The sequence below is a fragment of the Ascaphus truei genome, chromosome 1 (assembly GCF_040206685.1).
Source record: "Ascaphus truei isolate aAscTru1 chromosome 1, aAscTru1.hap1, whole genome shotgun sequence".
In the NCBI taxonomy this organism is placed as follows: Eukaryota; Metazoa; Chordata; class Amphibia; order Anura; family Ascaphidae; genus Ascaphus; species Ascaphus truei.
Window position 1 is genome coordinate 191,746,714 of NC_134483.1, and position 16,045 is coordinate 191,762,758.

General features: G+C 37.8%; 1 protein-coding gene across 1 annotated transcript in view; it reads right to left on the reverse strand.

The window, feature by feature from the left end:
- Window positions 1-15,484, reverse strand: part of CNTNAP4 (contactin associated protein family member 4) — a 580,041-nt gene extending 564,557 nt beyond the window's left edge. The window contains exon 1 of the mRNA XM_075599587.1: window positions 15,059-15,484. Within this exon, the coding sequence (XP_075455702.1) occupies window positions 15,059-15,143 (85 nt within the window). The 5' untranslated portion in view covers window positions 15,144-15,484. The remainder of the gene's footprint in view (window positions 1-15,058) is intronic.
- Window positions 15,485-16,045: the final 561 nt, after the last annotated feature.

Genomic DNA, 16,045 nt, shown 5'->3' on the forward strand with positions numbered 1-16,045 from the left:
TTCAGGTTTGAAAATTAAAATACATAAAGTTACAATCCTTATTAGAGATGCAACAAATTTCCTCAACATTTTGAGAACCATGTGACGTTACAGAAACAAGCCTATTTGCATATTCAAATTAGATCATTTGTACCTTCAAATAGCTTATTTCCCAGTTATCTCAGGTGTATGCACGTGTTGTATAGAGGAGTTTTATGGAGGTATAGAAGCCAATTGGTATACTCTTTTTTCCTCCCCCCCGGCCACTGCCCCATCCCCCTCGCCCCCACTCCATCTACAGCATGTCTCTCTCCCTTCCTCCTATTTAGGGCATGGATCTCTCAGGGGCCTAGGTGCTATACATTGCAAATGGCTTGTTCTGAGAAAAAAAAACACTTGTGTGCCTAAACTCAAATTTCTGCTTCAGCTGCATTAAACATACATTTTTTCATTTGTTTTAGAGAACAGAATGGTCCGCGCTTGGGGATCAGATGTAAATGGTATGTACTAAAAAATTATATTTCTGTGAGCCACAAAATCAATTAAAGTCGTGTCAAAAATAATATCAGACAATAAATGATGTGTCATGTATGAAGTCCCATAACAACCTTCATACATACATGAACATTTTATAAAGGTTTGTACCATTTTTTTCCACTAACATTTTTGATGCAACACAAACTTTAAAACATATATTTTAGTACATAGGCCTCCATAGTGTTGCAAAATGTAAGAGATTCTTGCATCATATAGAACTGATTTCATGATTTCTTAGCCCTGCAAAGCCGGAATGGGACGTTCCGCATGGCCATCTCTTCGCAGCCAATCATCCCAATCATCTGCAGTCATTTAGCCTTCATCGATCAGCTGCATGGAACAGCTTGCTGCTGGCCGTTTCACCGCAAAGGTAAGTAAGTTATTAGAGGGATTAGTGTTAGTATTTGGGATTAACGTTAAGGGTTTTAGGGTAAGGGGTTAACTGGTTACTGTAAATTGTGTTAGGGTAAGGGGTTAAGGATAGTGACTTACCTTCGCAGTGAAACGGCCGGTGGTTAGCTTTACCCTGCCGCTGATCAGCTGAGTGCGAGATCGCCACATTGAAATGTTCTACACCGTGTAAAGCTTGGTGAAATACTGTACAGTATGTCATGAAAGAATGACATTTAAAAAAAACTCACTGACTTTCACTACCTTAGTTGCTGCAGTTTTGTCTACCTCCAATCCTTGTGATTTTAATATTTATACATTTGTCTTGAAATAAGAAATCAGTTTCACATGATGTATTATATGTTTCTGACCTGCTCATACTTGTGTAAATAGGTGAACAAAAAGGCGCGAACAGCTATATATGAAGTGAATAAATAGTAATAATGGTGTAAATGATAAAATAAATATAAGTGATGACCAAAAAACCCACAGCTCAAACCTCACTGGTGGGACCTGTTTCACGGGTTCCAGAGTTTAGAAGTATCTCAGAACATCCAGGGGGAGCATATAATGGGTTGAGAAAACAAAACAAGATACACAAATATAAGTGCAGACGTAATGCAATCAGTGAATAAATGTGGCAGTGTCTTGGCTCATATAGCTGTACTACTCACAGGACTAAAGTGTATATATAAGCAGTTGGCAAATAGGGTTGCCACCCTTGATGGTGTAAAGGCACCGGACCCCTTATCGATACTCCGTCAGCATAAACCGCATGTATAAAGAGAGAGAAAACTACATAGTGCGATCAATAATATAAACTTTATAAAAAATGAATGGGTAAAAAATGCGCACTTACAATGTGCTAATATAATAAAAGCATTGGTCACAAATTGTGAGTAGGAGTTGTCCCGAGCAGCTCACCGCCTCCCTGGGTCATCAGGCTGAATGCCACGGCACTGTATCCACGATCGGAGCCTCACTCTGTGCGCCCGTCTGATCCTCTGACGTCACGGCTGCAGGTTAGGTTCAGCTACGGGTCGCCTCCAAGACCAAAATAGGTCTGCTGGTCAGGAGAACGAAGCCGTGAACAGTTTCTGGTGCTGGGCGAAACGCGTAGAGGAAACCAGCAGACCTATTTTGGTCTTGGAGGCGACCCGTAGCTGAACCTAACCTGCAGCCGTGACGTCAGAGGATCAGACGGGCGCACAGAGGGAGGCTCCGATCGTGGATACAGTGCCGTGGCATTCAGCCTGATGACCCAGGGAGGCGGTGAGCTGCTCGGGACAACTCCTACTCACAATTTGTGACCAATGCTTTTATTATATTAGCACATTGTAAGTGCGCATTTTTTACCCATTCATTTTTTATAAAGTTTATATTATTGATCGCACTATGTAGTTTTCTCTCTCTTTATACATGCGGTTTATGCTGACGGAGTATCGATAAGGGGTCCGGTGCCTTTACACCATCAAGGGTGGCAACCCTATTTGCCAACTGCTTATATATACACTTTAGTCCTGTGAGTAGTACAGCTATATGAGCCAAGACACTGCCACATTTATTCACTGATTGCATTACGTCTGCACTTATATTTGTGTATCTTGTTTTGTTTTCTCAACCCATTATATGCTCCCCCTGGATGTTCTGAGATACTTCTGACCTGCTCATATCATGATCTTTATTCCAATATAAAAAATGTCAGACATGCTCAATACATACTATAGGTTTCTTAATATGTGATAAATAGGTATACATGTTATTAGTGAAAAATGATATGTACCTTTCACTTTGTAACTATGTAACTATGTAACAACTTCTTATAAAGTAGGTGAGGTTGAATAAAGACATACGTTCAACCAGTGCTAAATTTAGACGACAGATTCTTTATCCTATATTTTTACTGACAGTATATTGATCCAGAGGAAGGCAAACAAAAACAAAAAAAACCAGTGAAATAGCATCTAATGTCAATTCAGTCCATAATCAATCCAAATATTGATAATCAGATTTCTTGCTGGATCAATACCCTTCCCATGTTTACTTATTTGATATATCTTGTATACCTGTATTTCTAAAAAGATGTCCAACCTTTTTTTGAAGATATCTATTGTATCTGCCATCACACTTGTATTGTCTCTGAATATATTTGTACAGTATATAGTTATCATATCCCCTCTTAGACGCCTCTTTTCTAATTAAAACAAATCTTATGTAGGTAACCTCTCCTCGAGTCAGATTTTCCATCCCCATTATTTACTTTTTCTAGTTCCATAATGTATTTTTATGGAGTGCTGTCCTAAACTTTACTCCATATATAAGTTGTGGTCTTACTAGTGCTTTATAGAGGGGCATACTTATGTTGACTTCCTTTCCATCTATCCCCCGTTTAATGCAAGATAAGATCTTATTTGCCTTTGCAGCTACTGCATGACTTTGGGCTATTCCTAAACCTGCTGTCTACAAAGACTCCTACATCATTCTCCATCAAATATTTTCCTAATATATCCCTTTAATTTGTAAGATTCCTGTTTATTCTTGTTTTCCAAATGCATAACCTTACATTTATTTGTATTAAACCTCATCTGCCATTTAACTACCAAGAGTTTTCAGTCTATCCAAGTCCTTCTGAAGAGAAATTACATCCTGCTCAGATTTTACTACTTTACACAATTTAGTGTCATCAGCAAAGATGGAGACTTTGCTCTCTATGCCAAACTCAAGGTCAAGGTAAAAAGCAGGGGTCCCAGTACCAATCCTTGAGGTACTCCACTCAAAACTTTAGCACAACCTGAAAAAGTTCCATTTACTACATGTACAGTACAACTCTCTGTTTGTCTATCCTTCAACCAGTTTTTAATCCAGGTGCAAATATTTTTACTGAGTCCAATTTTATTTATTTTGTACACTAAACTCTTGTGTGGAACCGTATTTAAGTAGACTGTATCAACTGCATTAACCTAAATTCCTACTAAATACCTCCTCAAAGAAACTAATAAGGTTAGTTTGGCACGACCTACTGCATCCTTCAAAAATCCATAGTGACTATTAGTGACTATTAGTAATAATTTTGTTTTCCATTAGGCATGCCTGAATATTATAGTGTACTAAACCTTCAAGTTGCTTCCCACTATTGATGTTAGGCGTACAGGTCTGTAATTCCCCGGTTGTGATCTAGCTCCCTTTATAAATATAGGCACCACGTCTGCTTTACGCCAGTCTTGTGGTACTGAACCTGTGGAATTGGGGTCCTTGAATATTAAATGTAATGGTTTGGCTATTACTGAACTTGACTCCTAAAGAAGTCTTGGATGTATGCCATCGGGGCCAGGTGCCTTATTTACTTTAATTTTTTCAAGCCGCTTATGAACTTCTTCCTCAGTTAACCAATTGTTTGTTAATATAGAGGTTGTGGCTTCCTCCTGTGGCATTATTATTGCAATTGATTGCTCTGTGGTAAATACAGAGGCAAATAATTTGTTTAATACCTCTGCTTTTCACTTATCTCTAGTCATTTGCCTGCCCATCTCAAACAGAAAGGGTCCAATATTTTCTTTTCTAATTTTTTTGTTATTAAGGTACTTAAGAAACTTTTTGGAGTTGATCTTACTTTCTATTGCAATAATGTTTTAATTTTTGCTAATTTGACTGCACCTTTTGTTACATTCCTTATAATTCTGATATGATGCTTCTGTCCCTTCTGACTATAAGAATCTAAATGCCAGCCTCTTCTTTTCCATTTCTTCCACCACCTGTTTATTTAGCCACAATGGTCTAGACTTGTTTCTTTCATACTTATTACCCAAGGGTATACACTGATAAGTGTGACTGTCCTTTTATCTTCCACATTTTTCCCTGCAAAATACATCCTCCCAATTTATTCCGGGTAGATTATTCCTTAGTTTATTAAAATCTGCCTTTCTAAAATTTCCAGTTTTTGTAGAACCCATTTAATATGTTTTTTTTTATCATTTATTTCAAATGAGACCATGTTATGATCACTGTTTCACAAATGTTCCTGGACTTTAATATTTGCTATTACAGTACTTCTACTGTAAATTGTTTGATATTACCAAATCCAGTTTTGCCACTCTCATAGTTGGTTCCTCAATAATTTGAGACATGTATTTGTCTTTAAGCAAACCTGGTTCCTTTCGTTGTAATGCTATTCTCATTGCCCCAGTCTATGTCTGGATAAAATCAACCATTATGAAAACATGACCTAGTTTTGATGCCTTCCCATTTGTTAACATATTTTGGCTTCCGCTATCTCACAGATATTTGGTGGGTTATAGCATATCCCTACAAACATTTGTTTTTTTAACTTTTATCTCAACTGCTAATTTTTATCCACAAGGTCTCTACATTTTCCTCATTCCATTTATAATACGCTTTAGATCCAGTTTAACATATAAACATACACCAGCTCCTCTTCTACAGTATTTGCTCGATCCTTCCAAAAGAGGGAATAACCGTCTAAATTAACTGACCAGTAATGAGTTTCACCCCACCATGTTTCAGTAATGCCTATAATACCATACCCTTGTAGATATTAATTCAAGCTCCTCCATTTTATCTGTCAGGCTTCTTGCATTAGAAACGTACAGTCAATTACTGATATGCACTCCAACATAAAAGTCCAATCCTGGTGTAAATCCTTTGAGTAATAATGTAGAAAAAAAGGTACGGGGCTAGTGAGGTATGTATTCATAATATAGCATATACTATTAACAAGAACTCTAACCCTGAAGGCTGAAGGCTGAAATATAAAGAAAATCAGACCTACAGCCTCATTGGGGGAGTCCAGAGGTAGGTAGAAAGAGGAATAACTACTCACAATTTGTATTGCCCAGTCCTGTAGATCTTGGTGGGCGTGCAGCCAGGAGAATGCAGAGAGATCCAAGGGAAAAAATTCCAACGCACAGCCCTGAACAAAGTGGGTCCCACACCAAAAACTAATAAAAATATATCAAATACTTTATTCTTCCATAGTTTAAAAAAACGGAGGTAGGTATTGTACAGGGAGAACGGGGGTGGCCCGGTATTAAAGGGGTTGCACCCCATTTGGCCATCCCCTGACCTCACCAGGGAGACAAGGGGTTAACTGGGCTGAGGTCCAGAAATGTGATTTAAACCTTGTTATGACATGAAAATGTATATTCCCCTGTTCCCATGCTTTATTGTAATATCTGGTTTAATCAGTGTCTGCATCACACACACTAGGATCCATCCGGGAGTACAAGGGTTAATAGTTCTTGAGTGATTATAGCCCTTTGTGTAATTTTCCCGCCTTTTCAGGCACCATTTTGAAGGGTCCCATAGGCCGCCATTGGGGCTCAGTGCATTCTAAGGCGAATCTTGCTGTTTTGGTCCTGTTTCCAGTAAAGACCAGCAGATGGCGTCCGAGAGGAGGAGCGGCGGTTTCCCATTGTAAGTCAATGGGCCCATTGACTTCAATGGAGATCCCTCGAAGGAGCTTTCCAGGAACGAGTTGGCTGCCGTCCAAACCGCAAAACCGCAAAGCGGATACATTTTCAATAAGAGAGCTTTGATCACTTAACAGTCAAGTTCAACGACAAGTGGCGTGGGAATAAACAGTTCTAGAGCACATAGAAATAAAATTCTTTTTGCCCCTATTTCCTAGACCTCCCCCACTCGACCACAACCGGGTCCCCGTATCCTGGACCCCCGATAAGGGTCGAACCGAGAAGAGCGGGTCGCGCCATAGGTTCCAATGGCGGCGGAAGAAACAACTCAAGAAAACGGCTAAGTGTCAAAAGCTGAAATTTGGGAATCCATAGCTCCGGTTCCGGAGGGTCCAGAGGATCAGGGTTTGGGGTATCTGTAGTCACTGCTCTGGCATCGCTGCAGAACCATCCTTGACCCTCTTGGACCAACCCGACGGAGTATGGACCCCCTTGAAAGTTCGGGACTTTTCCCATAGACTCCAATGGCTGCCAATCTCCATTGACCAGCTATGGCGGAAAAACCCCATTGATTTCAACGGCGGCGTCGCCCGTTGAAAGTCTATGGCGGCGGATTCCCATAGCCGCCAACGGCGGCGGTTTGCCATTGAAAGTCTATGGCGGCAGAGCCCGTTGTTTTCAATGGGGATTTGGTGAAAAAACATGATTTCATTTACAGCGGAGTTTTTTGTATTAAAATAGGAAACGGTTTAAGGTGTATTTGTGTAACTCCGGTTCCAAAGGTCGTAGCAAGTCGCAAATTGGACCATATGGTGCCCCAGTTCCGGCATTGAGAACTGGGAAGTTTGGACCCACTGGACCCAACGGAACCGGATATTTTGATATGTTTGTGTTTTATCTGTAATACTGTGTCCCAAAGCAGGGATAAAACCCAGAGGAAATTCCTTTGCATACCAGGGTAGCATATGGCCAGAGAGGCGACCCAATGTCTAGGACTTAAGTATGGTTCAAAGGCTTTTGTCACCCTCACTGTTTACCTGAGGGCGGAGACGGCTCAAACCAGAGCAGTCTTTAAGTGTCCCATTTGACACCTTACAACAAAGAATATCCTGCCAGGAATTCAATTTGGTAGACTAGCTTGCATTCCTGATGCAGATGAGGGGCTACAGAAATGAGACCCCAGAGTTCTAATGCGCATGTGCCAACTAGCAGGGGGGCATGGATCAAAATGTGTTCCCACGTTAATGAGTGGCTACAGGTAATTGAAGACCAATCACCTGTACTTAATGTTAAGGATAGGGTTGCAAAAGATATATAAATCGTGATAATCCCTATCCCCTTGGTCTTCTGATATCATCTGAATTGTTACCTGATTGCGAGAGAATTGCTATGCAACATACTTCCCATCCCCCATCCCCAAAGTAAGTGTACTTCTTGTCTTGTTACTGTACTATTTCGTGTGTTCACCTATCCAAAGGAATAAATACAATTTATTATATCTAAAACTCTTCAGTTCAAACCCAGTTATTTGGTGTAAACTTACAACCTGTCACAGGCTATCGTCACAGGCTTCCTTCCAAAAGAGGGAATAACCGTCTAAATTAACTGACCAGTAATGAGTTTCACCCCACCATGTTTCAGTAATGCCTATAATATCATACCCGTGTAGATATTAATTCAAGCTCCTCCATTTTATCTGTCAGGCTTCTTGCATTAGAAAGCATGCATTTAAGGTTTTTATCCAGTCTGTATTATTACCTTAACTGCGCCTGCCTTTCTACTCCAGTTGGATTTAGTCTTTAGAAGTTTTCTAGTATTATCTGTATTTAATATGGGTGTCTCCCTGCTTGCCAAACTCCCGCTTGCTCCCATTCTACCTCCATGACCCCTTCCCCATCTATTCTATTTAGTTCATTATCTGTTTCTTGTCCCTCCCCACTACATCCTAGTTTAAAATATCCTCCAACTTTTTTAACATTCTCCCCCCGGGCACAGCAGATCCCTTTTCATTGTGGTGCAATCCGTCCCTACCATAACGATAGCACCTCTCAAAAAAGGAGCCCCAGTGCTCAAAAAAATAAAAAATAAACCTTCTTCCCTAATCTCATGTAATGTGTGATTTGTTTTCAATTATTATGGATTTTGTTTACTTTTTGGCAATATCAGTGGACATTGCAAATTTCTGGCACCAAACAAGTGCAGTATATATGCCATCCAGCTTTGTAACGTTGATGATATTTATCTCAGCATCATTAATCCAATGGTTGGGACAGTCTGCCATCTACTTGGCTATTTATTATATGGATATTTTTATGGTGCAAGAAAGTCAATTCTGTCAAATGTATACAAAAAGAATATGCAATAGGCAGCACACATAATTTTGACAATTAATCTGCAATCATATAATATCACAATTTCTGTAGAAGAACAATATAAAAATAAAGAAAATAAGTGAAACTTATCACAAGGCTGTAAACATATACAGTTAGGTTCGGAAATAATTGGACACTGACTAATTTTCATAATTTTGGCTCTGTACGCCACCACAATAGATTTGAAATGAAACAACCAAGATGCAATAGAAGTGCAGACTTTCAGCTTTAATTCAATGGGTTGAACAAAAATATCGTATGAAACGTTTAAGAATTGCAACCATTTTCATACACAGTCCCCATATTCAGGGGCTCAACTGTAATTGGACAAATTAACACAATCATAAATAAAATGTTCATTTTTAATACTTTGGCGAGAATCCTTTGCAGGCAATGACTGCTTGAAGTCTGTAACGCATGGACATCACCAAACGCTAAGTTTCCTCCTTTGTAATGCTTTGCCAGGCCTTTACTGCAGCTGCCTTCAGTTGTTGTTTGTTCGTGGGTCTTTCTGCCTTAAGTTTTGTCTTCAGCAAGTGAAATCCATGCTCGATCGGGTTGAGAGCAGGTGATTGACTCGGCCATTGCAGATTATTCCACTTCTTTGCCTTAAAAAACACCTGGGTTATATGTCATGTTCTGTTGTACAATATATCTGTAAAACTCAATAAAAATTTAAGTTATAAAAAAAAAAACACCTGGGTTGCATTCACAGCATGTTTTGAGTCATTGTCCATCTGTAAAGTGAAGCGCCATCCAATCAACTTCGCTGAATTTGTCTGAATCTGAGCAGACAATATATCCCTATACACTTCAGAATTCCTCCGGCTGCTTCTGTCTTCTGTCACATCATTAATATACACTAGTGACTAGTGCCATTATAAGCCATGCATGCCCATGCCATCACACTGCCTCCATCGTGTTTTACAGATGATGTGGTATGCTTCGGATCATGAGCCGTTCCAAGCCTTCTCCATACTTTTTTATTCCCATCATTCAGGTACAGGTTGATCTTAGTTTCATCTGTCCAAAGAATGCTGTTCCAGAACTGGGCTGGCTTTTTTAGATATTATATGGCAAAGTCTAATCTGGCCTTTCTATTCGTGAGTCTTATGAATAGTTTGCACCTTGTGGTAAACCACTGTATTTGCTCTTGTGAAGTCTTCTCTTTATGGTAGACTTGGATAATGATATGCCTACCTCCTGGAGAGTGTTCTTCACTTGGCTGGATGTTGTGAAGGGTTTTTTTTTTTACCATTGAAAGGATCCTACGATCATCCACCACTGCTGTCTTCCGTGGACGTCCAGGCCTTTTTGTTTTGCAGAGTTCACCAGTGCGTTCTTTTTTTCTCAGAATGTACCAAACTGTTGATTTGGCCACTCCTAATGTTCCTGCTATCTCTCTGATGGATTTTATTTTTTTTTGCAGCCTAAGGATGCCCTGTTTCACTTGCATTGAGAGCTCCTTTGACCACAAGTTGTGGGTTCACAGCAACAGCTTCCAAATGCGAATGCCACACCTGGAATCAACTCCAGACCTTTTACCTGCTTAATTGATGATGAAATAACGAAGGAATAGCCCACACCTGTCCATGAAACAGCTTTTGAGTCAATTGTTCAATTACTTTTGGTCCCTTGAAAAAGAGGGGTCTACATATTAAAGAGATGTAATTCCTAAACCCTTCCTCCAATTTGGATGTGAATACCCTCAAATTAAGGATGATAGACTGTACTTTAAGCCCATATTCATTATTTAACTGTAACTGGAATTTATGTTGGTACACAGCCGAAATAACAAAACTTGTATCAGTGCCCAATTATTTCCGGACCTAACTGTATGTTGTCTTATATCTCCTACAAAAATTGAATAAATTAGACACTTTATAGGACTTCCCTTTCACAGTATTGAATATGCTTCTTGTTCATACTGTGCTTTTTCTTGATTAAAACTTGTATTTGTTTTAGAAACAAATGACTTCTTCATATTTAACATGATAATCCTTAATTGGACAAAATTAAAATAATACACCGGTAGTGCTATCCATAAACGCTGCAGCCTGACAAGGTCTCATTCGTAGATGTGACTTACAGTATGTGGGTACAATACTGCTTAATCAACCCATATCTGTGATATTTCTTATTCACAATCAACATTACACATTTAAGAACAATTATTTCAACTATCCTATTAGTGTGTTCCACTCTCCTGTAAAAAGTGTTCTCATTTGCCACAGAGGAAAAACGATATTTAATTCTAAGCACAAGCAATCAGCAGAAGATCATGTTTTATGTGAGACAACAGACAATGTTTACTGACAACTGAGTTACAAAAATAAATGATGATTATTGCTGTTTTTTCTTTTGGATATTGACAAGATCATGGGCACAAACTCAGTATTATATGGAGGCTAACACCAGAGAAGAACATGTTATTTTAACGAACAGTTTGAATGGGACTGCCAGGGACCCCCGCTGTTAATCTGATGGGCCATTAATCAATGCAGAAATGCTGGGGCTAGTTTAAGGCAAGTTTAAGGCATGTATTCTGAATGTACCTGGGTCTTTTTGGCGATTGCCACTGGTTTGTGTTAGAATAATCACAGTCTCTGCTATAATAGTAAACAGTAGGACAATATAGCTATTTTCTAGTAAGTAGAATTACATTGACATCTGCATTTCCAAGCAATGCTTAACTGTTTTACAATTTGATTATTTCAAGCATGAGTTGAAGTTTAAATGAGGAAGAAAAGCTTCCATTATTCATACAGAAAATAAACACGCAAAAAGTAAAAACAATAAAAGATGTTTTATATATATATATATATATATATATATATAAATAATACACACAAGAGAACTCTCTTCCCATGAGTGCTAAGGCCTGTGTCTATGAATACTGCACTGCATTAATGCACACACCTGCCTCTTACACATACAAATGTACAATGTAATTCTATCCTTTTATACCAATAGGGACCACATAGTACCCACGCACATGCACAGAAATGCAACACCCTCTTACATATCAACACCTACCCACACCATTGTTATACACTCCCCCTCTACATACACCTTTTTGTAAAGAGCTGTATAAACTGTGGGCACTTTATAAATTAAGATTTAAACACATACACACATACAAATACACACACACACACACAAACACTTACATGCATAATCTAACATCACAAACATTCAGGGACCATTTAACACCTCAAGTCATAAATTGCATATTGCAGAGGGGGGAGGGTCAGGCTTCACCCAAAGAGATAACATTCCTAGCTGTCCTGTTTGCAAAGTTCACACAAATAAAAGCATATCGTTAGCCACGGAACATTATCGACTATTTGTTTTTGATTATTAAGCTCGGCTAACACGGTACAGATACCTCTACATATATATATATATAATATATATATATATTATATGTGTGTATATATGTTTAGCATATACTTAAGAGTCCTACAGTTGCTTTTCCTTAGGAAAAACACAATTTCCATATTTTCATGGTAATTTATTTTTAATGCCAGACCAAGAAAAGCAGTCTTTTCTTGTGGTGCAGTGTTTGAAAGTAATATACAGGTCAATTAATTTGGCCTGGAGTGTAAATATTTGAGAGCTTTAATATTTTGTTTATTTGATCAAATTAGAAGATAATTGGAAGCAACTAGTCATATCACAGTATGTTCATTTTGGAACCAAACCAGAACTTCCATTACTTGGGACATTAAATAAATATAACAATGTTGACAAAAGTTTCAAGTGGAGTAGAGCTGAGTGTGATGTTGGTGTCAACGCTGTTCATGCTGCTGTGGCTAATCTACTGTACTTTGCAGAGTTGGGAAACAATGTACTGTACCTCATCTATTAGTGTTTCATGACCCGGATTCAGGATCCTAGCCAAGACCCGATTTACTGACTCACTGATTTACCACTGCACATCCTGACACAGATAAACCAAAAAAACTTTGTTGTCTGCAAGAGCAGAAGCTTATTCCAGTATTGTGTGTGCTTTCTGTTTATTTTTAAATCTTCCACATCTTGCTTGGTCTATGATATTATCTGTTTGTAATACATTGTAAAGCTCTCTTATTTGTGTTTGTAGTTTAGATATCAAAGCACTGATCAAAAATATGACTAACCAATTTGCTTGTTGAAGAAATAATATTATCCAAACAGTCCACTTTTAAGATGACTATAATAATGCATGTTCCAAAAGCAGGTCAATAAGACTTACAAATTGCACTTTGCTCAAAAATTGTTATTGCTGATTGAATTTATATTAAACATATTCTTCAAATAAAGAAAGTACACATTATCAGACTAATGTGCTTTTATAATGGTCCTGTGATTTATATTCTGCTATGGTTATAGAAAATATTCATAAATGTGACTCATTCTATGTTTAATTTCTTAAATAAATATCAAAACATTCATATAATGGTGTTATTGTGGTCTGTATTATGTATTGTACATTAAAGTATGACAATGTGTTTTATTGCAAACAAACAGGATTACAACTAAAAAAATAAAATAAGCTTCATTAGTTTAATAAAGTAAATCAGTGACATACGTGCAATTTACATACAATAAGTAACTTTGAAAGCAATACTGTATGTCACTCTATATGACAAAAAGCATAGCTCTTTTTTAATTAAGAATAAACCCAAGAACTGCCTGAATCCTAATACTAGTATTTGTGATGATCACAAGAGTTGCTATTTACATTTTGTTTTATGCATAAAATCAAAATGCGCCAATCACAAAATCTGTATACTGCACTTCATTTTCGAACAACACATTTGCCTTGCATTTAACTTTGTGATGTGTTTCAGTACTATGCACTTTGCTACTTTTTAATATTTTATTTCCTGTGTCGCTGCAATGCTCATGTTTCTTAAATTGTAAGAGTGACCTCTAGTGCTTTTAGACTCTTGTGTTCAGATGTATTTTCTTTATGGGTTACAGTATAATAGCCTTCAATTCGAGATTTCTTCCTGCTACACTATATATGACACCTAATAGCAATTATAGCAATATTCGCTAACATCTTTCTGTAATTACTTTAAATCCACACACATATTTTACATGATTTAAATGTAAACACTATATACAAGACCAAAGTGTAAAATATATAATATGACATCAGTTTTAGATCCATTGCACTCGACCTTACAGCCTTGGGCATAGATCGGGGTTATGTCGGATAAATGAAAGATGAGTGTTCGTCATCTTCATACAAGTATTTTTTGGTCTATACTTGTTATATGAGCATAAACATACTGTACCTGCCCAGCATATCAAAAGAGTTTTCAGAGTTGCTCATTGCTCTTATACTGAAGAAATGCTTGTATGGAACTAAAGCCAAATTGTTAGTCCTCAAAATATCCTACATGCACTTTTATTTGAGCCCCTAAAAACATACAGTGGGTCTTTCTTCCCCCTAACCCAATTCAATTATCTTATCAGAAATAGGAGTAACTTTGTCCCAAACTGTGTGATGGAGACAAATCTTTACAACAAAATTATTAAGAGCAGAGCACCCTAACTCCAATAGAGACCAACTACATTATATAAAAAAAGAACCAAGGCCAATTCGGTACACAAGAGATCATTAGGGCTGATTTGTATCTAAAAAGCATATTAATAACAATGCTTTAGAAACAAAACCCCCCCCAATAAAATGCCAACCTTAATCATAAACTGCAGTTTTATAATTATCCTATGCTACACTAGATGTAGTGTGCAGCGACTGAATCTCAATAAATCCTGTTATTAAAAAAAAGATGTTATATTTTAAAGTTCTTGTTGGTGCTCTGTTTTGCATATTTTAATTTTGGCATGGTGTAGTATCTCTTTTGCAGTCAGAGCAGTATACATCAATCCTGTTCCCTATTCTGTTCCATTTGTTCTGTTAAAGAACTAATCTGCTATGCATCAGCGGCATCTGAGAGCCAGCTTCATTTAAAAGATGCTGTTAGCTACTGCCTGCAAATTATGAATAGCTGAAAGTGGAAGTAATGCTGGGATGCAGCAAAGTAAATCACTTTTTTTTCTATCGAAAATATGATCTATGAAATATGTCTTACAAAGTACTGAATGAAGGGGACTATAACCAGTATCGTACATGGGAAGACCCACAAAAACTTTTATACAGATATGTTTGTTGCAGGCACAAAGTTATATTTCCATCCTACACTTCATACTTAAAGAGTCTTTTTTTAGTACATTACAACAATCTACATGTTTTTGTGGGTATAGCATTTGTAGCCCAATTTATTTATAATCACAACATGTCAGTTTAGAGAAAACAAGATTTTCAAAAATAGAAGTGTGAAATATTGTAATACTTACATTTATTTTCTGCCACTACTGTGGTCATATTGTGGAAAGAAAACACAATCAACAGCTTGCAGAGGGTTGATGGGACAAAATCCATCCCTAAATCCACTTGAGCGCCCCAAAGTATCAGAGACTTAGTAATGCAGCTGATCAGCACCTGCTTCAATTCTTTCCCTGCTTCTTACCGTCCCCCTTGCTCTGTGTTCTTCTATCAGTGCTTTCCAGTGACCAGACAACTCAGACAAATGCACCCTGTACCTTCTCACAAAAACACACCTCCAAATCTGCTCCTCTCCCTAACAACAGCAGCTTCGGAAGACGTGGAGGCAAGAATTTCTCCTCCAGTTTCACGCAATCACTCAGGGCTAAACTGTCAGGCTGCTACCCTAATCAGCTTGGTTACTGAAGCTTCACGTTCACAATGTGTCCTGGATACCCCTTGTGGTGACAGGTGGGAAATGTGACTCTGCGATGAAATGCAGACAATAAAATGTCGAAGCTTTGCACATGTGCACCGGGACAGAGCATTTTGCAGATGTCTTTTCCGCTGTGACCCTATCCTGGTCATTGAACATGTTGGCATAATTTCATTGATTTGTTTAAAAAGGGAAGACGAGAAGAAAAGCAAATTAGCTTTGCTCGTGTTTTCTTGAACAGCTGCCGAACTGTATTGAAGCTGTCAAATTATTTTGGCTACCGAAATATCTGACACATTTACTTAGATCAACTCGAAGAATAATTTGTGTAAATTAGTATGATTAGTGTAGTTTTGAGTATTTTGTAAAATGGTAAATGTAACATTTAAATCAGAGAAAACTAACTATTGTAAATAAAAACAAATGAAGATACTGAGTATACAATACGTTTGAACATAATAATACATTAAAAAAAACTGTAGGACTGTTACATATGGTAATTGTTTTCTTAGACTTTAAATTACACTTTTTATCTTAACTTCCAAATCTGTAATAAAACAAAAGGGGTTCTGTCTTTTGAATT